This window comes from Geospiza fortis, unplaced genomic scaffold, assembly GCF_000277835.1.
Source record: "Geospiza fortis unplaced genomic scaffold, GeoFor_1.0 scaffold138, whole genome shotgun sequence".
Taxonomy (NCBI): Eukaryota; Metazoa; Chordata; class Aves; order Passeriformes; family Thraupidae; genus Geospiza; species Geospiza fortis.
Window position 1 is genome coordinate 9,227,161 of NW_005054307.1, and position 27,148 is coordinate 9,254,308.

General features: G+C 39.7%; 1 protein-coding gene across 1 annotated transcript in view; it reads right to left on the minus strand.

Moving 5' to 3' along the window:
• The window catches only part of FAM171A1 (family with sequence similarity 171 member A1), a gene marked incomplete at its 5' end in the record, with an annotated part of 37,325 nt that extends 16,630 nt beyond the window's left edge, over positions 1-20,695 (minus strand). The window contains 4 exons of the mRNA XM_031066829.1: positions 4,272-4,448; positions 9,049-9,207; positions 14,202-14,294; positions 20,455-20,695. Coding sequence (XP_030922689.1) covers positions 4,272-4,448; positions 9,049-9,207; positions 14,202-14,294; positions 20,455-20,695 — 670 coding nt within the window. The remainder of the gene's footprint in view (positions 1-4,271; positions 4,449-9,048; positions 9,208-14,201; positions 14,295-20,454) is intronic.
• Positions 20,696-27,148: the final 6,453 nt, after the last annotated feature.

Sequence of the window (27,148 nt, forward strand, 5' to 3'; positions counted from 1 at the left end):
TATGGCATTAAATGAAGTCAGAAAGCAGCAACCAAGAAGAGGGGAGTACACAAAGCATTGTTTTTTATGAAGTTACAAAGAGTTCCCCAAGATACTTTCTTCCATATTCTGCCATCACTTTACATGAACACATGGCTGGAATTTCAGGCACTGGGGAAACATCCTCCTCCGCAAAGAATCCAGTCATTGAAAGACAACAAGGTCATGTCCAAGATGTACAACAAGTGTTTGGGGAGAAGGAAGAACAGAGATACTGTATTCTGAACTTGATTTTACATGTAGTGCACAAGAAATGCCATATTTTAAGGAAGATGAACAAAAGGACTAAGTTTAACCCTTCCACTACGGAGTCCAGAGTCCTCTGCCACACAACTGAAAACAGTGTTGAAAATATTTTCTATTATTGGATGGGAATAATTAACTAGCAGCTGCATCATATTAATAAATCTCATTTTCATATTATGCACACTGGAATATTTGGTAGAATTTTCAATTCCTTCACACAGCTCCAGATGTGGATCTAGAGGTCTAGGTGCAACATAATGCTGTCATACCACATGGAATGAAACAGGGGACTTAAAATGGAGAATGCTGGACTTAAGAGTTCTGCTCCCTGAATCCAATGAAAACCAGACACCTTAACATGAAACATAAACCATTTAAGTGGGGGCTGAGGAGAATACAGCTGAGCAAGTGCTGTGTTATTCAGTCCAGCTGGTGGGAGCTGGAGATGACACTGGAGATAGAAAGTTTCATTTCTACTGGGATCTGTGGTATTTCTGACTTAAGAGGACAAGGCTAGAGAGAAGTTTTGAACAGAAATTTGGTGTCCAAAAATAGAGAGATTAATTATACTGCTGTAAATCCTACTGACATCAAGGCAAATATACACAGAAGAAGTCATGATCCCAACCATCTGTTTATGGATAAAGAAAAAATAATTTTTTCAGCCCCTTCAGATTTTGAGAAATCCAACACAGCACTTGTTAGGGGAAAAAACCGCCAAACCCCAGAAAACCCCACTGAGCACTCCTGATTATAGAAATGAGAATCCCTGTCTCTATGTCCAAACCTTTTAAGTGCATACCATGAAATAAAACCACTGTCCCACAGTAGTGTGAAAACACAAGATGTGGGCATGTCCACAGCATGGAGGGATTAAGTTGCATTTCAACATGTAATGTCTCTGTAACATCAATGCATCTGTGTTTATTACTGCAAACACTCAGAAAGGCTGCAGGAAATGGTGGTGGACCAACACAAGAGCAAGGTTACTTGTATTCGCTTACCCTTAAAACACCTCCAGGGCATTGACAGCTGATCTTCATTTTATTAACTATTCAAAATGGTATTATTGCTTTAATTTGCTTGCTGTGCACACAAGGCAGTAGGTTTGTTTCATAATGAAAAATCTCATTTGGAACAGTATGAAATAGATGCAGCAGATTGTCTTGTTTTGATGTCAGCCTGTGTTTTCTGGCTGCTTGTTTCATCAGTGTCAGTGGAGCCACTCTCAGCCTTAAGCAGACTATGCTGCTTCTCGTGCTTCTCTCCCAAGGATAGAAAGCATGGTCATGAAAATACAGATTGTTTATGGTAAACATCCTAAAAAGCCATTAGTTATTTTTGGCTGCCATAAGATGCAAATACGCCTCATTTTTGTGGAAACTACAAAAATCTCTGCACTTCCAGTCAGATGCCTCTGGGTTCATATTAGTTCATCGTGAGCTCAGCAAAACATATGAGATACTAAGAATTAGAATATCTCTGTAGTATTTCTGTCACTTCTCTATGTCCTCTAAAAGTGAGAAGTACTTCTGCTTTTTAGAGCAGAAATTGTATTCCATGCAGTAATGATGACAACCACGTGGACCCTAAACAAAAGCAATGGCTTGCACGAACAAGTGTCCCCTGTATTGCAAATCCACAACAGAGAAGTGCTTTAAGTGCCTGGTAAGAGTCACAGTTTTCTGTCTGTGGCATTTACTCACTGTTCAGAAAAGCATGAAAATTTAAGCCACTGGAAATCCATTAGGGAGAGACCAAAACATAACCAGTACTGAAAAAAGCTGCCATGAAATGAATGACAAAATCCGAATAATAAAGCTAGAGGTCCTGTCGTGACAAGGCACAGATCTGGCAGAGCAAATGGGTTACAACAATCCTTATCTGCCAGCTAAAGACTTCTCCAGTATGGAGCCATCCCAGTCATTATCCATCCATCTCCCTTCACAGTCCAAGCACAACAGGGATGTGGAATGACAGGATACCACCATGTTCATGCTACATATGGCTAGTTTGACAGAGCTTAGGGTGTTAAAGTAGCTTGCACAAGACAGTGTGGCTGCTCTACTTATTAAATTAAGCTACTCTAAATTGGTTGGGATGTTGCCAAAATTCTAATAGAACTGGCATGCTGCAGTCAGGGCTTAAAATGCATCTTTGTTCAACATCCTTGGTTGCACAGAAAGATGCTTACTTCAGCTGAAGTGTGAGCTGGAGCCTGAGCATATCCTCTTCAATACCTTGCTCTCCACAGCTTTGTGAAGCTAAGTGGCCTGACAAAGATGCATTTTATTTAGCAGTCCTCATGCCTTCTCCTCCCAATAACACAAGTGCTCCTGTAGTTTGTCATGAATCAAGCAAGGCTGGACTTGTCTCAAGACTGGGAGCCTCAAGCCTGCAACACTAATTAACTACCTATATTGCTTTATACTAATATATGTGCTGCACACAATAGGGTAACTAGCTCTTTATATACAAAATTAAAAGCCATATTCCATACTAAGAGAGAGCTTCTGTGGCCTCACTGCAGGGGCATGGAAATTTGGCCATAAATGAGAAAGCTACGTAATCAAAATCAGAACCATTTACTTGCAATGAGTAACTAGCAATGAGGCAGGCTGCAGCTCTAGCACAGCTGACAGGAAGGACTGGGGCACGACTGCCTCTTATGGGGGAAGTAAACTCACTCTTCCCTGCTTTGGTTTTTTTGGTTTTTTGGTTGTTTGTTTTTAACAAGGGAAAACAAAATAGTTTCCATAAGAATTATTCCATTTCAGGAAAAATGTAGTGAAATTTATTGCCAGGTCAGCACAAGAGAAGTGTAATCTCCACAGTTAAGGGAAAAGCCAAATCCATCCATTGCACTCTTTTTCTACTATTCTACTTTATATCATATTCAAATATACTCTTCACTAAATCATACTGCTTTACTCTCTAATACAGGCAACATCTGACAGAAGATTCATAGGCATGCTGTTTGAAAATACACCCATTTTTTTCAACAAACAGAGGAAGGTAATGAACAAAACCATTATTTCCCCCTTCACCTCTGTCTTCCTCCCTTCCTCCAACATACTGCTTTCATGCCTGTTCCTCTACTTCTAGGTGTGATCATCAGCTGGCTCAAAACATTTGCTTGCAGGACAAACCCCCTCAATTGTCTATACAGACCCATATTTCTGGCTCCTTTTTGTCTCAGCATCTACCTTTCTCACCTTCCATTCTCCTTTTTCTTAGCAACCATCTGGTACATACTTCAGAAGGCACAGTACAGTAACTGAAGGGGGATCACCAAGACAAGACTTAGGCACTCCTTTGCTCTTTAAAATCTGAAGCTGTAAAGAAGGCCAGTACAGTGTACCAGCTAGCAACAAAATAAAGAAAATAAATTTTGAAAAGAGCCTAAAACATGTATTTCTGAAAAACCTCCTGTTCACAATGGCAAACCCTATTCTGTAATACAAAAACTTGAGTGCATTGTACAAATTTTATCAATTAGTCATTCTGTCCTTTCAAAATATTTCATTAGTTTTCATTTTAAAAATTCATTTAATTTTAATAATTTACATGTATTTTCCTGACAGAATTAGAAAATCTCAAAGTGATTTATAAATGAAGTCAGTACTATATTTCCTATCTGGCAGGCAGGAAACAGAACCTGAGCCAAGAGGGGGACGCAAGGTCAGACAGCTGGCTGCTGGCAAAGATAAGGCAAGTTTCCATTTCTACACACTTCCAATTCAATGCTGTAGTGAATATGTCTCTCCTCAGTCTGTGGGTGAACTGCAGTTCTCTCAAGTTTTTAACTAAAATATTTATTAATTGAAAAATGGTACATTTACAAAAACTTTTAGTTGAAATTGGCACACAATGCTAAGTATATTTGCATATACACCATATATTACTTGATCAGTAAAACTCAATTGTCTCTTCTTTTAGATAGAAAACAAAAGCCATCTAGGGAACCACAATGAGACGTTACCTACCAAATTTTTGGTCAAACCTCCATGCTGGAACGTGTGCATTGTGTTTCAGGTTGCTGTTGGCTGGCAGAGGCACTGTTACATAGATGGGGCCGTTGACGGGGACGGGGGTGCCATCGCTGCTGAGGAGGTGGACGCTGACGGCAGTGACAGGGGTGAGGTCATACCTGGTGCTGTTTCCTGACAAAAGAGTGAATGAACACTGTCACTACAGCAGGTACAGAATTCAAGGGACACCTGTGTGGTTCCACACTGCAGTACTGCATCAACGTCATTCTCAAGGGATGGGAGCAGCAATTTCCTCCCTGCCTTGCAAAAGGACTTTAAACCAACCAACCAGCCAGCCAACCAACAACCCTGCTCCTGCCAAAAAGACCCAATCCAAGCCACAAAATTGAAGGAAAATGTATATATATGGTCTATTTTTCACCTAATTTTAGAAAAACATAAAGACAAAAAAACTACAATGTAAAAATCTGCATGTATTTTTTCATGTTAATTCATCTTAAATAAACCTGTATGAGTAACACAGTTTCATGGCAAAAAAAGTATTTACAAGTCTTCACTGAAACCTCAAATGCCCATATTGTTAACTAACAAACACCAAAATAACCAGTGGCACCTCACAAATGATCAGTCACATGTTTAAGAATGCCAAGTTGCATTTCCTTTGGCCTTTCACTGAAAAGAACCATGCTTAATGGATTTTTAGCATATACTCTTTATGTTTAAACTGGATGCCAATGAATGTTACTTCATGACAACATACTTCTAAAAAGCATTATAACCCTTCAATGATTTAACCAAATGAATCAATGACAGGGATAGATATAACAGATATATATACACAGGTGAAAAAAATCCTCCTGAATTTTAAAACCGAGATCTGGAGCTCAAAGCAATATCAAGAGTAGTTCAAATTGGAAGAGATGGAGCTTCCAGTTTTGCAAGGGGCTATGCCTGGTGCCTTAGGCTGCACACTGCTGTGAGGGCATATTCACACTCACCACGTGGCCTGAGGGTATTCTCAGGTATCCTGGCAACAGTGTTCAATAGGATGAGTATATTTGAGGGAATGGTGGGAAAGCATTGAGACCTTTATGATTTCTCGTGACTCTGGTTAAATCTTGGGGAATGGCCTTTATTAAATTTGATGTCTCTGAGTAACAGCTCACCAAATAAAGACATCACCTGGAAATGGGTTGGGAAGTGATAAAGCGAAGGGGAAAAAAGGTGACAAAACTTTGTCAAATTTTAAATTCCTTGGATTTTGCACGACTGCCAAACTGAAGGATGGAAAATAACCATAAGTAATGTTGCATGTGGTTCATTAATGAAAGCATCTAGTCTGATGCATGCTTTTCCCAGATTTCCAGGTGGGTGTCACTGTGACACAGCTGATGTGCAAGTGACACACATGCTGCCTTCACTGTGAACAGAGGGGCAGATGCTGACCTCACAGAGGGATTAAAGTATTGAGAAAACAGGTACTCTGAAGGTGGCCACGTAGGAGAGACACAGAGCTAGCAGATTAAAAACAGACAAGCTTTGAAAATTCAGCCAGGATGTAGGGGAAGGTTGCCAGCCTAGCCATGCATCTGTAAATACAGACTCCAATGATAAACAATATTGTCTCCTTAACACTTTAGAATATAAAACAGCAAGACAGAGGAAGGAATTGGTGAGGGAAAAGTTGTTTCTTTATTCCTGATCATTCACTACACTGCCTCTGCCATGCACCTATAACTTCTGTCAGATTGATGCCTGACCCCAGGACTTAGGCCACTAAAGTTCTCAGGCTGGTATCAGAGAATTTCCTCTTGCCAAGTACTGTGTCCTGATGACATTCCTGTGTATACAAATTCCAAATGAAAACTTGTATAACTTCAGATTTTAGATTAATATAAAGGAGTAAATAATGTTTTATTGCTTGCATATTTTTATATATTGAAAGTTTTGCATTTTTCTTTTATTACTGTCTTGATATAGCATATATCTGTAAAAATTACTTTTCAGTCCCAGAAAAAGTATTCAGATGGTGAAACACAATTTTTAATTAAGATGCATTAATACTTTGCTGAGCACTGGACTGAACAATTTATATTAGAAGATGAAGAAATTTCTGAAATCCACTGACCTCTAGCAAGAAGAAATATTTTCCCATTTGCCACCTTGTACAGTATGTTAATGTTCATTAAAAAGATAAAATGTTTCTCTTTTGTATTGTGAAGGCAAATTAAAATCAATGCCTATGAAACTCTTGCATGCTATAAAACTGATAAGCACACACAGAGATTAAATGGGAATGGACTTCGATAAATGTCAGCATTCATTTATTTCTTGTCATTTTTGACATCTGGTGACCTGTAAAGAGCTTTAAAAATAATCAGATAAAATTCACTGTCAGTTCAGACATGACTCTTTATAAAGAAACAAGCAGCCACTAAAAGCAAGAGGAGTAATGGTTATCAGCCAGCTTGGTCCATTGAGGCAGATGATGGAAAGTTTTGTTTAGTTGGGTTAAAAGGACAAGATTTTGTGAAACCAACCTCCTGCTCTCTAACTGGTGATTAATATGAACAATAAGCTAACATCATACAGGCTTGTCACTACTTGCAGTGAAATTCTTCAAATTTTTATGGACAAATACTGAGGGGTCTAAATGGAGTGACCTCACCAAAATGCTATAGACATGTAAATAAACTGTGGAAAAACAGAGAATTGTGGAGGAAGGAGAGAAGGGAGAGGGGGAAAAGACAGTGTTCTGCAGAATTCCAAAATTTCCCATGCAAATCAATGCTAAGTTTTTTTAGAATTCTAAAATTTGTAAATATTCTTTTTCTCTTGAGAACAAAAATATTTAAAAATCTTCAGCAGGTGTTGACCTCATTTTTTATGCTTTCAAAAGTTTTCCAGGCCAAAAATTTTCCATCACCATATCACTTGCAGATGTAGAAAAGGATGTCAATCCAACTTCAGGATTTTAAAGTTACATGTTTCCACATCAGGAGAGGCTTCTACTAGAGACAGAGGACATTTCACTTCTACTACACTGCATAATAAAATACATTGCATTTGCAGTGTGTTTTACACCACACTGAATACCACAGTATTCAGAAAACACGACTCTTCTCAGTCTCTTAAACACCATTTCTCTGCTAGACATTTTGATCTTTTGCAACACAGTTTTACCTGAAAACTAAAAGTCAAATCCAGGGTCTTTGTGCTCAAGCAGAAAAGTTTCTGTCACACAAGAATGCAGAAGACTGAAAAACCTAAGGCTGCATTAATCTGCTTTAAAGGGGGCTAGGAGGTAAAACAGGAGAAAGACAATACCCTGGTTGTGCAGTTCCCATGAGATGGGATCATCTGAAGCCTTGGTAAGACCTGTGATCACTAAATAAATGCAAGAATGGAAGTTGGGTTGCTGAGTACTTAAGAAAGATTTAGGAAAGAGCAATCCCACACACATTGCCAGCAGTTTGTTCAGTTGGTTTACAGATAAAAAGAAAGGAGATGAGGAAGTAGACAAATGAGGATGATCAAATGCATTCCTTCATTTAAAAAAAGATAAAGAGGTTTTGATCATGTCTGAGTATGAAAAGTCAGAGAAAACTGAAGGTTGAAGATGAGAAGAGGAAAATGAGAGGGAGGTAGAATGAGATTGGATAAGATGTACTCACTGGAGCAGACAGAAGGATTGGAGTAAGGTTGCAGACACATTTCTGGTTGTAGATAAGGAGATGTGCAGATTTGTACAAAGGGAGGAAGGGGGAAGCCAGCAAGCTACCGTTTACACACATGACCTAGCATTCAAAGTCACTTAGGTCAACACATCACAAGTAAATGCATCCTGAGAAACAGCAGGGAGAGACCTCAAGGGGATATTCAGGCTGCTTCAAAGCAGGCTCAGCTATGCCTCTGCCATCCTCACAGGTGACTGTCTAACTCTGTCCAACACCTCAAACAAGTAATTCTACAGCTTAAACTATCCTCACTATAGCAAGGTTCTCCTAATCACTAGTCTGAATCTCTCCTGCTACACTGCATGGCTACTGATATCTCTCTAACCCATTACAGGCACAGAAAACAAATCACTCTCCTTTTGACACCAGCCTTTTAAGAATTTGAAGGCTTCTGCTCTTTATTCTGCTATTCTTCTCTTTCCTATGAAACACCAATTATTTCACTGAAGACTGAATGAAAGTGGAAAAAGACTAGCAGGCAGTCGCAGTCATAAAAGTGTATTACAACTTTGAATTTAACAGTGATTATGTTTCTACTATGAATATTCATTGTTTTCTCTTTGGTGCTAGATGAATTTGCACATTTTAGCTACATTCAATAGTATCCACAAAGCCATTGAAACAACACAGTATTAAATTTTTGATATGTAGGCATTTTATTTATTTTTAAGAAAAAAGATTAAGAATTTTATTGCATCTTCAGGTTAAATTCTCTCTTGTTCCTTCACACTAGTTACCATCTTTTATGTGCACATGAAGTGCATTTGGACACTCAGCTCTGAACTAAAAGTGTGACCAACTTCTCTGACTCCCAAGGCCAAGGAGTTTTCTTGCTATTCAGTGGCCCCATTTAAGGGATAGGAGACCTTGCCCTCTTGCTCACTACAACAGCATATTGGCAGGGCAGTTGAAAATGTCGTGTCACCCAAATTTGAAAGAATGTTTGTTGGAATGGGGAATGGAAAAAATTATAGGATCAAAAGCCAAGCCCTGGACCAATATGAAATCAGAGCAAAACCAAAGTAGTGGGTTACCTGTTCCATTTCCATCTAATCCCTGCAAATAAGGGAAACTGTCCACTTCCCAGGGTGAACTGGCTGCAGTCAGATATGCTGTCAAATCACTGTAGCTAGTGTTCTCTGGCAATTTCACAGATCTTCTCTGAAAGTGAACTTGTGGCTGAGTCCGTGCACCTAAAAATATTAAAAGTGACTTTATATCCAAAGTGGGCAGAACATTTAGGTGTTCATATTCATGGAAGCAATTTTACATTGTTTTTATTATAAATTGCAGTAGCTTGAGAAGGACAGAGATATCAGAAGGCCATTATGAAAGTCAGAAAACCAGTATTTTCACATTTATTTTGCAGTTGCCATCATTTCTCCACAGGAATTCCAGAGCAAAATTGTGGAGGCACCTACTGTCAGAAGCTTTTCTGGCTATGTTGTTTCTCCTCCACTTTCATTGCATGCCTCTTTTTATTAGTGTAACTGAAACTAAAACTAAGTTCAGAGGTAGGGTATGCAAAAGCTTACAAAAGCATCCAGTTCACCATATTTGTTCAAATTTTTTCTTCTCTGAAATAGCAAAATAAATGTAGTTTATACTTTTCAAAATTATTTTCTAAGAGACAGTTCTACCTGTAGTCTCAGTTAAGTTATGTAAATTCTGTAAAGCTTTGGCCATGAAAACTAACTCTAGAACTGAGACTGGTCAATACTGAAATCACTGGACGAAAAGATTCACTTGACAACCTTGGGTGAAAAGATTTTCCATAATTTCCCATGCGAAGAACACATCTAAATAGAACCAGATTACTTGGCATGTAAGAGTTCTCTCTTATTCTCTGCTTTGTACAGTGTTAGCATTTCTTTCAAGCTCCCTAGGTGCTAATTGAAGGGTCTTTGCTGCAACGTGATTTAAGACTGTTTCATGTACTATAGCATTTCATGTCTCATTTAAATCCCAGCTTATAAAGTCAATAGTCTTTTTCAAAGGATACTCACCATTAATACTGTTTAGCAACACACAGCAAGACTCCATCTGCAAGTTTGTGTGCACAACATGCAAATTAATTTTTAAATCAAAAGCTATTGTATTCTCCAGAGCTCATTTTGAATACACACAGAACACTTCCCACACAGCAGAAAATCAAGAGGCAAGCAGTTTTCTTCTTAATTCACATTGGACTATGTGATTCAAAGATGTCAACTCAAAACAATTTTGCATCTTTTCCCCCATTAGTCTCTGGCAGCACTTTTAGGTTACATGTAGCTTCACTGTGAGAAAGAATAACGAGCTTGATTCCTCCTAAGCTTTGTAACTGCCAGTGTCATTAACCTAGAGACTGGAATCTTTCTTGGATAATTTTCCAGCAAGAGTTCTAGCTGTGAGAAAACAAAACTCAACAGAACAAAATGTTGTATTGGCTAAGAAAAATGCCTGTGTACGGGAGTAAGCACCTCCAAAGAGATGATTGCTGTTTAGCTGTCATTTCTTTCGTAATTCTGCAAGAAAAAGCTATGAAATTGCTTTTATTTTTTAATTTCTGGAACCTTTTAGTGTTTACAGCAGGCTCTCAAGACCGGCAGTATCCTTAAGTGTTTAAAAAAGTCAATAAACAACACCTGTATGAAATAGGAAAAAATCTTCTTTATCTGATTTCTAAGCCTAAATGGAAAACTATATAAAAGATTAACTAAATTGACTGCAACAAACTCAGGCAGGATTTATCTCCTGTGTGCTGTGCAAGTAGCAGTTTGCTGTGCCTCAGGGACTGATGTGCTCAGGCACTTTGGAACCCTCTGACTGCACTGCTGAGTGGGCTCCTACAGCCCATGGGTATACATATCCACAGTAAAAACACAGGGAAAAAACCACCCACAACAAAGAAACTGGCCTTAGGATTATCACCAATAGTTCAATGTAAAATTTTAGGATTTTCTGCTGTCTAAATCTCTGGTTAAGATGCATTATCCAAGTTGCCAAGAACTGGTGTTTTATTTCCAAAGATACAAACTAAGCAAAAATTAGAAACCAAGTAACTGTTGTTGAGTCTGCAATATAGAGTAGTTTATGGGTTTTCTATTAAAAAAAAATTGCTGGATTTTAGCACTGAGGGATCCATGAGCTGCCAAATTTTAACCAGATAAGGAGGACTCAGAAAGCCAACCTCAGTTCCTTCAATCCTACTAGCAGTACAAAGCCTTCTTATGGCTGAGCCCAAAACCTGGCAGAAAACCTGCACAATAATGAACTCAGCTATAAGCTTTGAGGGTGAAGAAACAGCCTCCTCTGTGACAGTGCATACACAGACATTTAATAAATCAGTGCAGAGTAGTTAATTCACACCCTAGAAAAACAAATTCCTCCATATTGATTATTCACCAAAAACCTGCCAGTCACGCTGACTCTCCCCTCAATTCCTCAGTTGGGTCTCCCACACCTGGCAAGAGACTCCAAAGGGGCAGAAGACTGAGAGCTTCCAGAGGAAGGCTTGTGAGGGAAGCAGCTACCAAGGCTTTCACCTTCTGTCACCACCTTGCTGGAAGATAATCCAATGCTCTCCTTTATCAGAGGCCATAGCGGATTTTGGGGCATATGTCTGGGTACAGATTTATTAAGGAAATTGGAAATGGTAGAAACTTGTGCTGACCAGACTCTTACGAGAATTGTTCAACAAGTCATCACTTATGACTGGGAGTGGGTTATTAGTATTGCTTCTATTACTGAAGATACCTATTTTTTACTTATAAAATCCAGTTTTTACTTATAAAACCCAAGCATATTCGAGTGTAAAATGTGCATGTGAGCTCTTCCCACATGATATGTGCCATGAGGTAAAGACTGTCGAGCACTGATCTTACCTTCAGCCTCTTGTCAACACATCAGCCAGATTTAAATGCTGTCACCTCCAGTTTGCCAGTACACTCCTGAGGAAGTAACCTCAAGGAGTCCCTGTAAGGCACCTCTTGTCACGCTGCGTATGTGACATGTGGCACTACACCAGCATTTGAGGTTTAATCTATGTGCAGTAACATCTGAAGTCTCACCAGTTCATGCTCTGATTGCTCATGGGTCAGAGACAGACAGAGTCCCCATACAGCTTCCATTCAGTACACACTGAAGTTCAGCCATCACTGTGCTGGCATTAAATAACTGCAGTGACCCAGTGGCTGGCAAGCCCCATCCCTCACAATTACTGACAGTGGATTGTAATGCCATCCTGAAAATGAAGCTGCCTGCATCAACTCAGACAAACTTCTCAACTGCATAATACATTGCTTGCTTGATTAATTATTCAAATGCAATTGGTAACTTAGTGTACCAAGACAGGCCTTTCTTTCTCTTTGACTGGTGCTTCAAACACCAGTGTTCCCACTCTGTTCCTGGTTTAATGAGTTCTGGTTTGCTCTCATTTTTGCACTAAGGTAACTCCTGATCAGCTCTTTTGAAATAGTGTGAGGTTACTGGGAAGTAAATTAGAGAAATAACAGAGAAAAACTAGGTCACAAGGATTTTGGATGGAGACTAGAGAGGCTCCATTCAAATACTAAAACAATGTCTTTCTTTTAGGCTTCATCACAAGAGAAATCCCAAGAAAAGAAATGAGGACTGGACCCATAAAATAGATTTTACTGGGCAAGACTGCAAGTTCAAATCCCAATCCTAAGCATACTCCAGGTACCCCTTTCTTCCTTTATCCTTTTTTTCTGCTACCCCAGAAGAAGCAGTAAAATTATTCTAATTCACATATATTGTTAACACACTGGATCAATTCACTGAAGGAAAAGAAGATTATGTTGAAAATATGTATGAGTCTCACTCAGCTTTTAAATGTCCCTCTAGACCTTTAGCATCCCCTGTTTTTTTGAAGGAAGCTGTGAACATGAAAATACTTTTCTTTTTCTGTTAATTGCATAATATTAGCACATTTGCATAAGAATAAGAGTATTTAATACAGCATGACAATGGAATACTGTTGGTAAACAATGTTTCATGTCTTGCCTAATGGAATCCCTTGTGTGTTTTAACACAGTTCACCATCCATCTAATTTACCCCATTAGACAATGTCCAGCTCTCAAACTGCAGAATATATGTACAGCAGCTCTCTCCAGCTCCTTCTGAGCATTCCATCAGCTACCTAATTTGTTTAATGCATTTTCAGCTCCAGCCATATCTACTGCTATTACTAATGAAAAGCCTATTGTGTCAGATGGCTTCTAACTAAAAAATATGTCAGGAAGGCCTAATTGTATTATATTCTCTCAGATAAAACAAGGTTATCTTGGAATACTATTGAGGGCACTATTTCCTTGTTTATAAACTATACGCTACAGTTTAAAATGATGGCAAGCATAAGACTTATTGTGAATAAGACACCATTTATGCACAATAAGAGTGCCCAGAGGAAGGATATGCCTATGTTCTGGTTCAAAGTGTCTTTAAAATCCCCTGTTCTTTTATTAACAGAGTTACCTCAGCCAGCACATCAATTGGACTAATTTATGTCAGACCCCTAAGTCAAATGAACATTTTATTCTTCACTGTGCAGTTCAGAAAACACTGTTCATCTAACTGATACTACAGTTACTTTAACATCTGTGTTTGGCCTTACTAAAAGGTTTTTTAAACTTTATTTTTCTAATACAGTGGGTTTCAATGCGTAGGACTTAGGTTTGCAGGCAGTCTGACAAGGGGTCCCCAGGAAAAGCAAGTTTATACAGGGTATACAACAATGCAGATACAAGAAATTTTCAGTTTTTCTATGCCCTAAACATCTAAGTCATTCATGCTAGGAAGCAAGAAAAAAAATAAAACCAGAGAAAAATCTTAGATATTAAGAACACCAGAATATGTCTCCTCCAAGGATGGTTAAATGAGGCTAGATGAAAAAACATCCAACAGATAGTGTAAGAAATTTAATCTCTAGCTCTCAAATGGCACAATAAAGTCCAAACTCATTTATTACCGTGTAACTTGAATTCCCTAGTCACAGCAGTCAGGGATGAATTCAGCTATTAATTTGGTAAAACAATCCCACAGAGAAGCATTCCTCAGGGAACTCAGAACTCCCCAGAGAATACCAGTCTCACTCACAGGACAGAGTTCAGAAAGCACTGGGCTGTCAGACTTTTTCTTTAGTGTCCCTCAAATTTCAATTCTGACTTCCCAAAGCCAGCATACCTTGAAATCCTGAGACTATCTGGACTACATCATCATAGACCATCAGAGTAGCTGAGCGTTCAGGAAGAAGGCCAAGGCTCAGTGAAGAGAACACTGTGGGAGAGAAGTGGTTTAAGTGGCACATATTTAAATTCTTATAACATAATCCAATAACAACAGCACTCACTTTTTTCATGTTTTTGCAAAAGCAGGCCACCCAAACTATTAAAATCATATTGTATACATGACAGAAACCACATGCATTTTCTGAACCAAACAGTTAAATTGCCAGAGTAACTACTGAACTAAACAAAATGTCCTATGCTTTGACTCCTGCACGTCACACATGGTAGCTCAAAGCACTGGAGAGTGCAGTGTAAAGCAGGGTTTCATGCCTTACATGCAGCAATTCCCAGCCCCACAGAAAGACAAGAAATACATAAAGAGAACTGAATGCTAACTCAGTCTGGCTGAGTTATTTTTCTGTGCAACAGCTATACTTCTTACCTCAGGAATATTTTAATGAAATTTAAGTTTAAATACTTTGAGATGCTTACGTAAGTTATACAGAAAGGCAAAGTATGATGATTAAGTCAGAACAATTTGCTTTAAAATGCAGCATGTACTGAATCACCACCTACACCAGGGAAGTGCTATTTATAGCAGAACTACTGTCATCCTACCAGTGATGTGAAAGGGGACAGATAAATGGCATTTGCTGCAAGAAGTCTACATGCAAGGACCTCTCTTCCCTCTGGGTACTGACAGTCCTTGCAGGGGGCTGTGTCAGTATGCACATACATCTTTGCAGGGTGGAAAACAGGATATAATTTCATGCCAAGTTCTTCAGATCCAGAAGACCCAAAATATGGAAGGAATTAGCCACAGAGCCCACCTGCCTCCTGCAGCTATGAAAACAGCATGACTGCCTGCAGTCCACATGTGGCTTTCAAAGATGGAAGAAGAGAAGACTAATGCAGACTAGTTATTTTTGGTAATAACTTGTTACTATTAATTACTAGTAATAACTAGGCAGCATCCTATACCTGGAGAGTACTCGTCCTAGTCTGAAGTAAATGCAAGCTGAGGAAGGCATTCTCAGAAACAGTCAACAGAAAAACAACACAAACACTTCTGATTTTCTGGAATTTTATGAATTTCCTCTTAATTAATACACATTAATTAATCCAAGAGACCATACAGATGTTAGCTACCAACAGGAAGACTATACTATTTCTGCTTGAAGAAATATATTGTCCTTTTAAAGATCAGAAATTTTAGTGTTTGGGAGAAGTATGGGAGAAAGGAGAAAAAAGATAGGAGAAAAAACTAGGAGAAACACATTGAAAATAGCTTCCATGTAAAAGATGATAACAAGATATATGAACATTAAAATAAAAAAAATTCATATAATGTTATTGCAAGTACAGCTGGGCATTTTCTTTCCAATGCCCAAATGTGAAACAGATCTACACATTAGGCAACATAAGTAATAAAGCCTAGTGCAAGTAGCACTAAGGCCACACAATTACAAAATTTGTCTTTACTCCAATAACTTAATTTGTATGAAGAAAGCTAATATAATTTAGACACCCTGGGGAGCTCAATACAATCAACCATGCCAACATCTTCTTCCATATGTGCCAGACTATAACGAATATATAACCTCTAAACTTCCCTTGGGCTTTTCTGCGCAATCCTTTCTCAGCATGAGAATGACAGAAAGACACAGCTTTTAGAGCCAGAAGGATGACAGTGATGATCCAGCCTTATTCCTGTATAACTACAGCCTTCCCTGAATTAATTATTGCTGCAGATTCAATAGCTGTACCAAAACTTGAAAACATGTTGTTAGAAAAACTCCAGTTTTATTTTACAGTGTCCAGTGTGAAGAACACACCACAGCATCAATGTTCTAATAAATAATTATGAGGGCAGTTAAACAATGGGCCTCTTTACCCATCAAAATTTATAGAGGTTCGATTTCCAGCCATTTGATCTTCTTTTTATACAGGCCTGCTAGACAGAAGAATTCTCTCTTACCCGTTTCCTGTTCTCTATGAGGGTATTGATGGACTATGATCAAATTACCCCTGAACTTTCTTGCTAATGAACAAAATAAATTAAGCACTTCCAAGTCTTTCCCTGTAAACTGCATTTTCCAATCTTTTAATCACCCCTGATAAAAGTCCACAGTTTAAACATTCTTCTTGAAGCATGGATCCAGAGCTGGACACACATTTCCCTGAATGGCTATGCCAAGGACAAGTCCTGAAATACTATACTCTGCTTTCCCAGTTTTTAACCTTATTTTACAGGTAAACAATTCCAGATGAGCTCTCCTCTCCCAGAAATACCATAACCATCATCCTCTGCTGTATTTCACCACAGTGAATACCACAGTTTTCTTTGACTGACTGTACTGGTTTCAGCCAGGATGCAGCTGTTTTGTTCTCTGCTGCTGGTACAGGGCAGTGTTTTGGATTCAGGATGACAATAATGCCAATAACACACTGATGATATGATAATGTCAATAACACACTGATGGAGTGGGTGCTGCTGGGTAGTGCTTACCCTCAGTCAAGGACTTTGCAGTTTTCCATACATTGTCAGTGAGAAGCTTCAGAAGAAGCTGGGAGGGAGCACAGCCAGGACAGTTGACCCAGACTAACCAAAGGGAAATTTCATACCGTAGAATGTCATGGCCAGTTTATAAACTGGGGGGAGTTGTCTGGCAGGGGTCAACTGCTGCTGAGGGATGGGCTGGGCAATTGTATTGTGCATCATTTTGCTTTAACTGGGTTTTACTTCCCACTCTTTTTGTTAAGTCTCATTCTTATTATTATTATAAAATTTTACTTTATTTCAAGTATTATACTGTTCTTATCTCAACCCAGAGTTTTTAGCTTTCTATGATTCTCCTCCCCACCCCACAGAGGCTGGGGGGGGACGAAGCAGATGGGTGGTACTTAGTTGATGACTGGAGTAAAACCATGACACCGCCTCTACCAAGGAATTCTGAACTGTGCTGTCTCAGCAGCTCCCTCTCTTCATTGCACACACTGCTCCAAAAGAAGTGTCCTTTTAAATAAGGATTACCAGTCACAAATATTCTCTTCCAAATTTTTTACAAAGAAAAATCTAAGCGTAGTTAAGAGCAGACAGATGAACACATCTTCCATCATGAACACTTCAACAACTCAAGTGATGTTAAATTTATGAACTGTTAATAAGTGGAGTCATGGCACTGCTGATAAATATTTTAATGAAAGAAGAGATCTTAAATCTTTTCCTCCTACCATTTATCACTATGCAAATAAATAATCCTTCTGCTTAAGCAGTAAAGAGGTAGTAATTATTTTCGTTAATATAAGGGAAGTTAATTTCTGCCAAATTATAAGAACAGAAAACCCTCAATGTTTGCTCCTTGAAGCTACTACAACAGAATCACAAGTTCAGTGGCTGCACAGCTTTTCAGCATAACACCATTACTAATGCACATTGCCTGTGATGGAGGAATCCTGATCCTTTGGCCAAGTTCTGCTACAGCACATCACCACCCTTAGCTTTCAAACCTACTCCCTGCTCATGGTTACCATTTTCCCATTTGAGGTAAATATGGCCCTAGTTCATTTACCACAGCACACAGGATGGCAGCTTAAACACTGCCCTGGGTGGAATGCTTCTCAGAGTGGGGGATCTGCTCTGTGGGGGACAGCTCCTAGGACTGCTAACAAGCATTTCTGGGAAATGAGGATGCAGTTGTATGGGTGTGCCCAGACTGCACACTGCAGAACCAAGATTGAGATATGCTGCCTGTTTCCCATCATTCAAACCAGCTTAAAAATAACAACAAAACAACTTGCACATTTTCCCAAAGTTCTATTCTGTGCTAGTTAAAAGCATGATAGGCATTTAAATACAAGCAGTTCTTAGAAAGTTTTTAAAGTCTATAGGTGTCTTAGTCAATACAAAATATAAAAGCCTAAATATCTTAACTTGTATGTCATGTACCTTTTCAGGACTAATTCAAAGAACAACCCTTTTAAATCTACATGGGGCATATCAAGTTGTAACTTGTTTCTTTAATCAAAGAAAGGAATAAGTTCAAGGTACAGGAAGCAAAGTAAAGGACTCTATTTCCAATTAAATCAATGGCAAACTATCTACCAGTTTCAGTGGGGGACGATCAGAGGTGAAACAAATCTACTTTCAGAGCTAAGCTCACATTTCAGCCATGAAAAGAACCTATACAATTACTGCTTTTTAACTTCAATGATTTACTAAAACAAAAATGCCCTGTTTCATTCCCTTCCCTCAAAATCAGTATTTAAGAAAAACAACAAGCAAAAAACTAACCAAACAAACTCCAGGCTACAGAAGAGGACATCTCATTCAAAAGACCTAGGGTATAAGTCAGAAAGAGACAAGACACAAGGCACAGTTTTTGCATACTTTCATCCTTTAAAATCACATGAAGTATGCTGAGAAAGCTGCATTTCATCTTATTTAAAGAGAAGAAAACTCAAAGGAAATTTCTAAACAGAGTCACAGAACAATTATGGCTGGAAGGGACCTCTGGACGTCATTTCTTCCACCAAGCAGGAGTTGCCCAGTTGAGTTCTGAATGTCTTTATAAGTGGACATTTCACAACCTTTCTACTCCACCTATTCCAATTTTGCTGCTTGTATTGTGGAGGGGTGGGTTGGGACAGACAGACACACACCCCCAAGGTCCCTGTGGCAATAGCAAGACCTTTATTGTTTGAACCCAGATTTATATGGCAGGTTTGAAACATCCCAGTCTATAATGCTCTTTGGTCTGCTCTTAACACCTTCCAGTTTCCTGACCAGTGAGATGTCTGCAGCTTAGGAAGTTTGTGGGGCAATTTGATCATAGTCCATTGGTGATTGGTTGAAGTCCCTGTGTGTCAACCCAGTGGCTGGTTTATAAAACCTGGCTGGGTTTCTTATTTATAACAGAATTAATTGCTCAGCACAGACCAGCTGTGACAGCTGCTACTGCAATGAATTGTTGCCTTTTACTTATTTGAAACTCTCTTGGCTGCAACTCTTTTCAGTTGCTTCTTATTCTTTCACCACACCCCAAAGAGCTTGACTTAGTCTTTGCTGTTAGCTCCATTAAGTAGCTGAAAAACAAGGTGGAATACAGTATAGAAAATGTAGAAGAAGGCACTCTTATCTTATCTGAAGCAAGTGAAAGCAGGTAAGTAAACAGCACATTGAAATGCCTGAAGCATAATTCTGAAGAGATTCATGTTCCTTTCCCCTTCTGAAAATACATTTGCTACTCGACCTCGCAGCAAGTCACGCAGCCCTTCTGGCTATGTTGATATTAATAAATAAAATGGAGCCAAGGCATGGAATTCAACACTGCCCTGGGAACATATACACTATTTAAATATTAGTGCACTTAAAACCTCCTGTGGCTTTGGCCCAGGCTAATTATCAAACCTGAGGTTTGTGTTATTTAGGTGTGATTTGAGTATAATACAAGCCTGAGACCATTCCTAAATTACATGGACCCTAATTGTAGCTGAGGATTACAAGAAAGGCAGATGAAACTTGGGATATGATCTTCATATAGATGTTACATCTCAAGGTTTGAAAGCCACCCTCAATCTGTTCTTTTTAGCAGTCAGAAATAGGCTTCATGACTCAATTTTTCCTCTCATACAACTAATGTAAGGTTCTGAGGCATTCTGATAAAAATTAACATGTAAGTATTATTGTTATACTTGTTTGCCTGTGGAAGAAGGAAAGCCATGCTAATTAAGTTAGTAAAAATACTTACATCTGGACAATATAACTGCAGATTAAAACTATTTTATTGACATGGCTAAGAACTAAAAGACAGAACGTTTTTGTACACTACAGCCTATGGTGCAACAGTTGTTGCTACACCTTGGAAGAGGAGCAAGAATACACCACAACTGCTGAAACAAGGTTCTTGGAGACAGAGTTCCCATAAAGAAAAATATCTGGAATAGATTTCTATTTTCTATGGAACTGTAGGAGCACCAACAGTTTGAAAACTGATGTAGCACTGTATTGAGGACCTTCAGAAGGAGAGTGAATCTCCACTCAGCCTTGAGGCTGCAGTTTAACTGAGGAAGAAATGTTACTATTTTTGAAATGTGCAGATGTTTCTCTCCCCACCCAGGATCTCAAGCATTAAAACACATAATACAAAACCGTGTAGCTTCCTTTAGATGCAATATCTTACCTCAGAAGAAAAATAAAGATCTCTTACCAGGCAATCTTACAGGTTTCCATGGTGCAGAATTTGGCACATATGCATGTTTACTAGCAGTCACTATCAGCTGATTGCCCAACTTATACTGAAACTTGAGGAAGGCAGTGCCATCTGCTCCTGAGGTTCCAGATGCAATGGAGATCTGGTTAGTAAAAATCTCAATGAAGGCTTCAGTTACTGGCTGATGGGTGCTGGCATCGCTTACATGGACCTTCAGCGTTACTTCTGTAATGACAAACAAGCACAGCGATTATTGTCTGAAAAGCTTCTGTGGGAGGCAGCAGTTAGAACATGCTGACACACCAGCTCTGACATTTTGGTGCCATATATGACCTCTTATATTGGCCTGAAGCTCTCCATCTCAGGCAGTCACTCTTCAGAGACACTGCAGAGTCTGCTACAAGCCAGACCAGGTCCTGAATTATTGCCCAACAGCTAATTTCAACTGTGGAGGCATCTATCTTCCACATGCCTCCTGTGACCCCCATGCAGCTGGGCAGCACATCTCCAGGGCAGGCAACTCTCCCTTTGAGGGGCAACATGTCAGTCACAGAGTACTGCTGTACTGTGGCAACTCTAAATGTGTGCATCAAACATCCTGTGTTAGTCATGGACAGCGGGGCATGGAAACTCTCTGTAAGGTCCCTGCCTCACCATGCCTCTGCTCCAGCCAATCCTCTCCAGCAGCAGTGGGGACAGGGAAAGGCTGCCAGTGGGGTATGCTCCTCACTCCTTCCCAAAGCAATTCTCTCTGTGTAGCAATGGAATGGCAGAAATCTGCTGTGACAGAAGCCCAGGAAGAAAGTGGGCAATAGAGCAGGCTGTGCTACAGATGGATATTTTCAGCTCTGGTGGGAGAGACTGCCCCAGCTGCCACAGGACTTCCCTGGTGATGTCTAACCAAGGTGGAGAAGTCCCACAGGATCATGTCCATGTCCTCAAAGCACAGGACAGCCAGGTGAGATGCAGAGTGCTGGCAGTGACAGCAGCAGCCATGACACTACTGTATCACCTGTCCCCACACAGTAATGGTGAGAAGCAAAGAAGTGATGATTGAGGCAGTCAGGAGAATCATAATCCTGCAGATATGCAGTCTGAAGCCAACACAATGGACTACATTTTTCTTGACTAATTTGCCATTTTTCCAGAAAATAATTACTAGTTTAAATGTTTCCAGATGTACAATATTTGTCCACTCTGGGCACTCCTATGACTAAACCATGCATTGTGTCACCAGGCTTTTGTTACATAAAATGGAGTGGCTTGTGCAAGACAGTCCCTCTGGAAGGCATTCTTCTGTATCTATGATTATTTTTCTGTGCCTACAATAGTTCAATTGCCTCGTGCTCTAGAGCAGCAGCTGTTGCCTTTCTGCAATAACTATGACTTAAATCCAATGCTGTGTTGAAAAGAATGCTGGGTCCAAGACAGCAATGCTTCCATTAAGACATTCCTTGGGTTCTTTTCACTTCCAGTTGGCCTCTTCCTCTTAAATGAACACTTCCCTCTCTCTTTTCTCTCCAAAGCTCCCTTTCTCTCATTCCCATCCTAATATCTGGAAATTCTGTTGTTCTTGCATGAAGTTCCCTATCTCAGCTTACTCCATTCCCTAAGGTAGTACATGGTATTTTTCAAACTCCATTTTTGTGTCAGGAAGCTTCAGCCTCTCACAAGCAAGATCTTCTCCTCCCACTCCATGTGTAAACTTTTCTGCATGTGATGCCCAGGAAAGAGGGCATGACCTCCTGTTCATATACATTCAAAAACATGACACTGATTTCTACAGAACAGTACTGGTGGTACAGTTCTGTTCCATTACTAATGCCTTATAAGAACTTATTTTGGTTTAAGCCCTGAGTCAGCCAGACATGACACCAAGAAGAAAACACAGAATTTAACAAAATCTTTGTGGTGAGTTTCAATAGTGGAATGACACAACCGAGTACGGGGAGAAACACACTGTAACAACCTAGAAGTTTAAAAGGACATGAGGACCTAATACAAAAGTATCAGCACATCTCTCCTAAGGGCATTTCAGCCAGAAAGATCAGTATCTTGGGCCCTTTCATAAGCAGAGACCTCCTCCCTGAATCCTACAGTACTGAAAACACCAATATCAAGCAGCCCTGAACAAAAACCCCATTAGAGAAATTCATCATCATCTCAGCCATTGCTTTAGAACTTGGCAATGGAGGATGCCAATTTAGATGGGATCAGCATGAAATATATTCCAGCTATTAAAGATTCTGGACTTCTTCCCAGTTTTGCATTTAGTAGTCAAAGGAAGCAATGTACATTGAAAAGCAGTGTCCACATACTCTAATGTCCAGTACAGAGTGCCTCCTTAGAAACCTTGCCTTGACTACCAAGCAACTTGTGAAATGTGTATGTGAAAGGCAGCCACATCATCATTAATCAATGAAGGAAAAAACATATATTCATGTATTTACAAACATGAGGACAACAAACAGTGTAAGTTTTAATTTTCAAAGTGGAGGGATATGCTTAGATCCAAAGCCAGATAGCTGTGCTCTTAGCATGTCTCACTTTGAATTTCCTAGCAAAGAATGCAAGAATAGATGAGGTTAAGAATAGTGGGTGGTACATTAAAGAAAAAGCAAGAGAACAGGACAAACTGAACATTGCTGTTAGCAATTTCAGTAACATGGTAGTTCAGCCTTCTCTAAAAACAACCACATATAAGGAACCAGGGAGCTCTGGAATATTAAATACTAATTAAGGAAGAGGGTAAGAAAACAACAGAAGGATCACATCAATTTAATTCCTTATATACATTAAAAATTCTAGAAGAGAGACTACTACTAAAATTGATCACAGGGAAAAAAAAAAAATTCCTGTATTCACAAATCCATCTTTCTCTTCCCAAATCAGAGAGTTAGCCATGGGTATGTCCAATAGGAAATTTCTTCATCTCCCACTCCATAGCTATGTATGGGCTTCTGTCTGCATGCTTCTCTCTTTCTGCATCCCTCTCTCTTTCTGATAAGGAAGGACAGGGGCTTCCAAAATCCTTCTTCTAAACAGAAATGACAAAGGCAATCACCCAAGACAGAATACTGATGTCCTGAAAGGCAGCAGACTGGAACTGCTGTTCCAAACCACACAGTCCCTAGATCAGACATTGGGCTTGTTTTCTCCTTTTTGATATTTAACATGTTTTTTCCTGAGCAGATAGAGAAAACCCTAGCAGCCTGAACAACCCTAATTCCTTTTCATGTGTTATCTTCCCTGACAAACATGTGAAATGTGTACAACTTGCTTAATTCAGGGCCTTCTCCCACGCGACAGCTCCTTTTTCTTATCTAACGCAGCAGTGAAGTCACGAACACTAAACCTACGTTATCACTGTAATTTCCACAGCAACTGAATGATTAAAAGCTTAATACTGGAAAGAAATTGTTGAAGAAAACATCCTCTCAAGCAGTGACGTGATGAGAAAAACCTATAAAAAGAGACAGTAAGTTTCAGAATTGCTAGAATATATTCAGACACTTCTTGAGCATCAGGGCAACTGGAGAAGGGAAATAAGACAGCAGAGTAAGGACAACAAGTGATCAAGATCAGGCTGATCTCTAATTAACAGGGAAGTCTTTTAGATTGAAGACTAGGTATACTGGATGAAATCAATTAGAAGTGGTTTAGAAGACTTACTTTAAACTAAGGAATAGAGTATTTAAAATATCTGGCAATCTTTTTATAGTTGGAACTCTCAGCAAACAGTGGGTATAAAGCAGGTACATTATTCCTGAGTTTTGCAGCCTACCACGGCAAGAAGTTCACACAGAATTAAAGACACATGAACTCAGAGAAGAAGCACCGTTGCAGATGAAGGCAGAGAACTGAAAGCACTGCAAAAGATGAGGGAAGCCAAGCCTGCTTCATTCTCACACTATTGTATGTATAGCAGAAGTATTTGCTAAGTTCTGGAGGAGTTTTTTCTGCACTACTAGTGAGGTCCTGGAGAAATGGGACATAAAGGTGAAGAGTGCTGATGCTTCCTCATTTAAGAGCAAAGCAGAGATGGCTGAGGTGATAGACCCTGGGCTGAGGGACTCATCCAGGGCAGCTGTGGTCTCTCCCACTTCCCCAGACAAGTCAGCCACCGTCAGGACAGGCTATGCTTGAGCCATAGCCCTGTCTGGTGCACCTGGCTCCTGACTGCTGTGGTGTGAATGTGGTTTTTTCAGACCTCATCTGTCTGGCAAGTACTTCCCTGCTGGCTGCTAGCACTGGTGGGCACAGGCACAGAGCCAGAGTCACTTGTCTGCACCACCAGTGTGTGTCCTGCCATTATATTCTTACAGAAAAGATTCAGGTCCAAAACAAGAACCACTTAGGATTACTGTCATTTCCAGGAGATAAACCACAGGAAGAAACACCCTTTCTGGAAGGGCAAAAAGCCTGTGTCTCCCTGTCTATAAGTGCAGGTAGGAATGGCCCATTTGCAGATGTTAAACAGTGCAGCCTTTCAATTCTGCTTCAAGAATCCCAAAGCTAAGTGGGAAAAGAAAGGTAAGTATGAAAAGAGAAAATAAAACCAGCAAATGCAGGGGTAAATTCCACAAAAATATCAATGCTGATGTATAGGTATGCTCAAGAAAGTCTAGTGTAAATCTGTTCTCTTATAGTCCTTTGTCCTCTTTTAAACACTAAACCTCCAACTTGTTCTTCAAACAGTAGTTGCAAACCAAGACTACCAGTTATTGTGAAAACAGCTGCTTAAGTGCAGCACCCTCCCAGTTTCGTAGTACTAAATTTATTGTAAGCTGTATAAAAACCTCCAGCATCTTCAAGGTTATAATTTGGGAAAGTCAAAAAAAAGACGAAAAAATCCCTAAATGGTAGCATTCCAATCCAGAATCCCATCTGTCTTCTTAATCTGATTTTTGAGATTTTACTAAGTTTAAACTTTCTCTGAGCAATCCTTCCTGTGCCATCTGCTCTATGAACCCTACTGCCTCTCCTGAAATACAATTAACCTTAAGAAAACCATTTCTTCACTTGTAACCCCTTCTTATACTCACAATTGCTCTTTACATCACTGTGAACTCTCAGTTTGGGAATGGTTTCCTTTTTGGGAATGGCTGTCATCACTGCTGTCTTCTGTAACTGAACTCTTGAAAAGTGAAAAGCACTGGTTTTAGGTGGTTTGGGGTTTTGTTTGTTTGTTTGTTTGTTGGATTTTTTTTTTCTTTTAAAGTCAGTAACATAACAGAGAAAATAAATCCCTGAGTGACCTGAGCAAAGGCAAACTGTCAGGTTCCACATACTGGAATAAACAGAGAAAAGTTATGACACAGACTGAAAATCAAAGATCACAATCCTATTTAGATCCCAAGCCTGCAATTTGGTTTCTGTGCACACACCCCTCTGTCAGGCAGACTCCCACTGACGTGTGCTGGACAGATGATCTCTTTTGGGAGCAGGCTGACAAAGGCAGCTGTAATCACTTAGCTTTTCCTTTGGGGGTCCCTTTTCCATGGACAATGTCAGGATATTACCAAAGAAAGAGATATTTAAATTATCTAGGTTTTGATTAGAAAAAGAAAGCTTCCTGCTCATTTAAAAAAAGCCATTATGAACTTTACGTAAAATTGTGTCCTCTGCTCTGATTGAGCTTACTGGCAACATGCCTAGCTTTGAATCCTACGTGCCAAATGGATAAGCCTTTCTGTCTCTTAACCTTTTGCCCATGTGTGAGGTCAATCCTCAGCCAAACAATAGGATTTTCATTTATCTAAAGGAAAACATTTTCCTAGAAAAGGAGTGTTCCCTGTGCTTTAGCCACAGATGCCAACTGTATCATTTACATATTGTATCTTCCTAATGCGCTACATCAAGAAGGCTCTACTGACAATCACACTTCAAAATAGCAGCACACTAAGTTTGTATGAAGAAAAGGAAACATGAATGTAACATCTCTCTAGGAGCACACAGGCTCTGATCTTCACTAATGTTGTCAGCTGAAAGTAAGTTCTCAAGTAGCACCTCAAATAGCAAACTACACATGCTTGAACAAGATTTGGAGTGAAGATGATGACATCCTCTACTCAGAACTGGCTCTGGCCCTCATTACAGGAAAATCAGTAGTGCTACACAGCTCTCCTCTTCACCACAGGTGACTCAGGTTTCAGCTGGGCTGAGTGTCCAGACCTGGTTTCCAGGGAACCCAACGATGCAGAGGATGGAACACAGGAGGTCTGCTCAGTGCCTGTTCAGTGATTGGGGAATTGATAGCAAGGCTGTTGCAGTCCCTGGCATCCAGAAAAAAGCTCCTTACTACACTAGTCAGAAATCCAGTAAGGACTACACAACATATCCTGGTTCAGAAGGGATTTAGAAAGCAGAGGGGTTCAGAGGAGAGACACCAAAAAACCCAGGGGACAGTGAAGCAGCCTTGGGACTGGCCATCTGAAGAGCATGACCTCCTCTTCCTGCAAGAGAAGGCTGGATCACCATGCATAACAATGAAACTGCAGAAGATCAAGTCAGCTGAGGACCTTTAGTCTTGGTGACAGAGACAGCCAACAGCTGTACACTGAACCTAAGCAAATTCAGGTGTCATTTCTTGGCAACAAGAGAACAGCTTACTAGATAGTAGACTCACTCTGGATGTGAGAAAAAAACATTGGGTTAACAGCTGTAATTTTAGTTCTAGGTGTTTAATTAA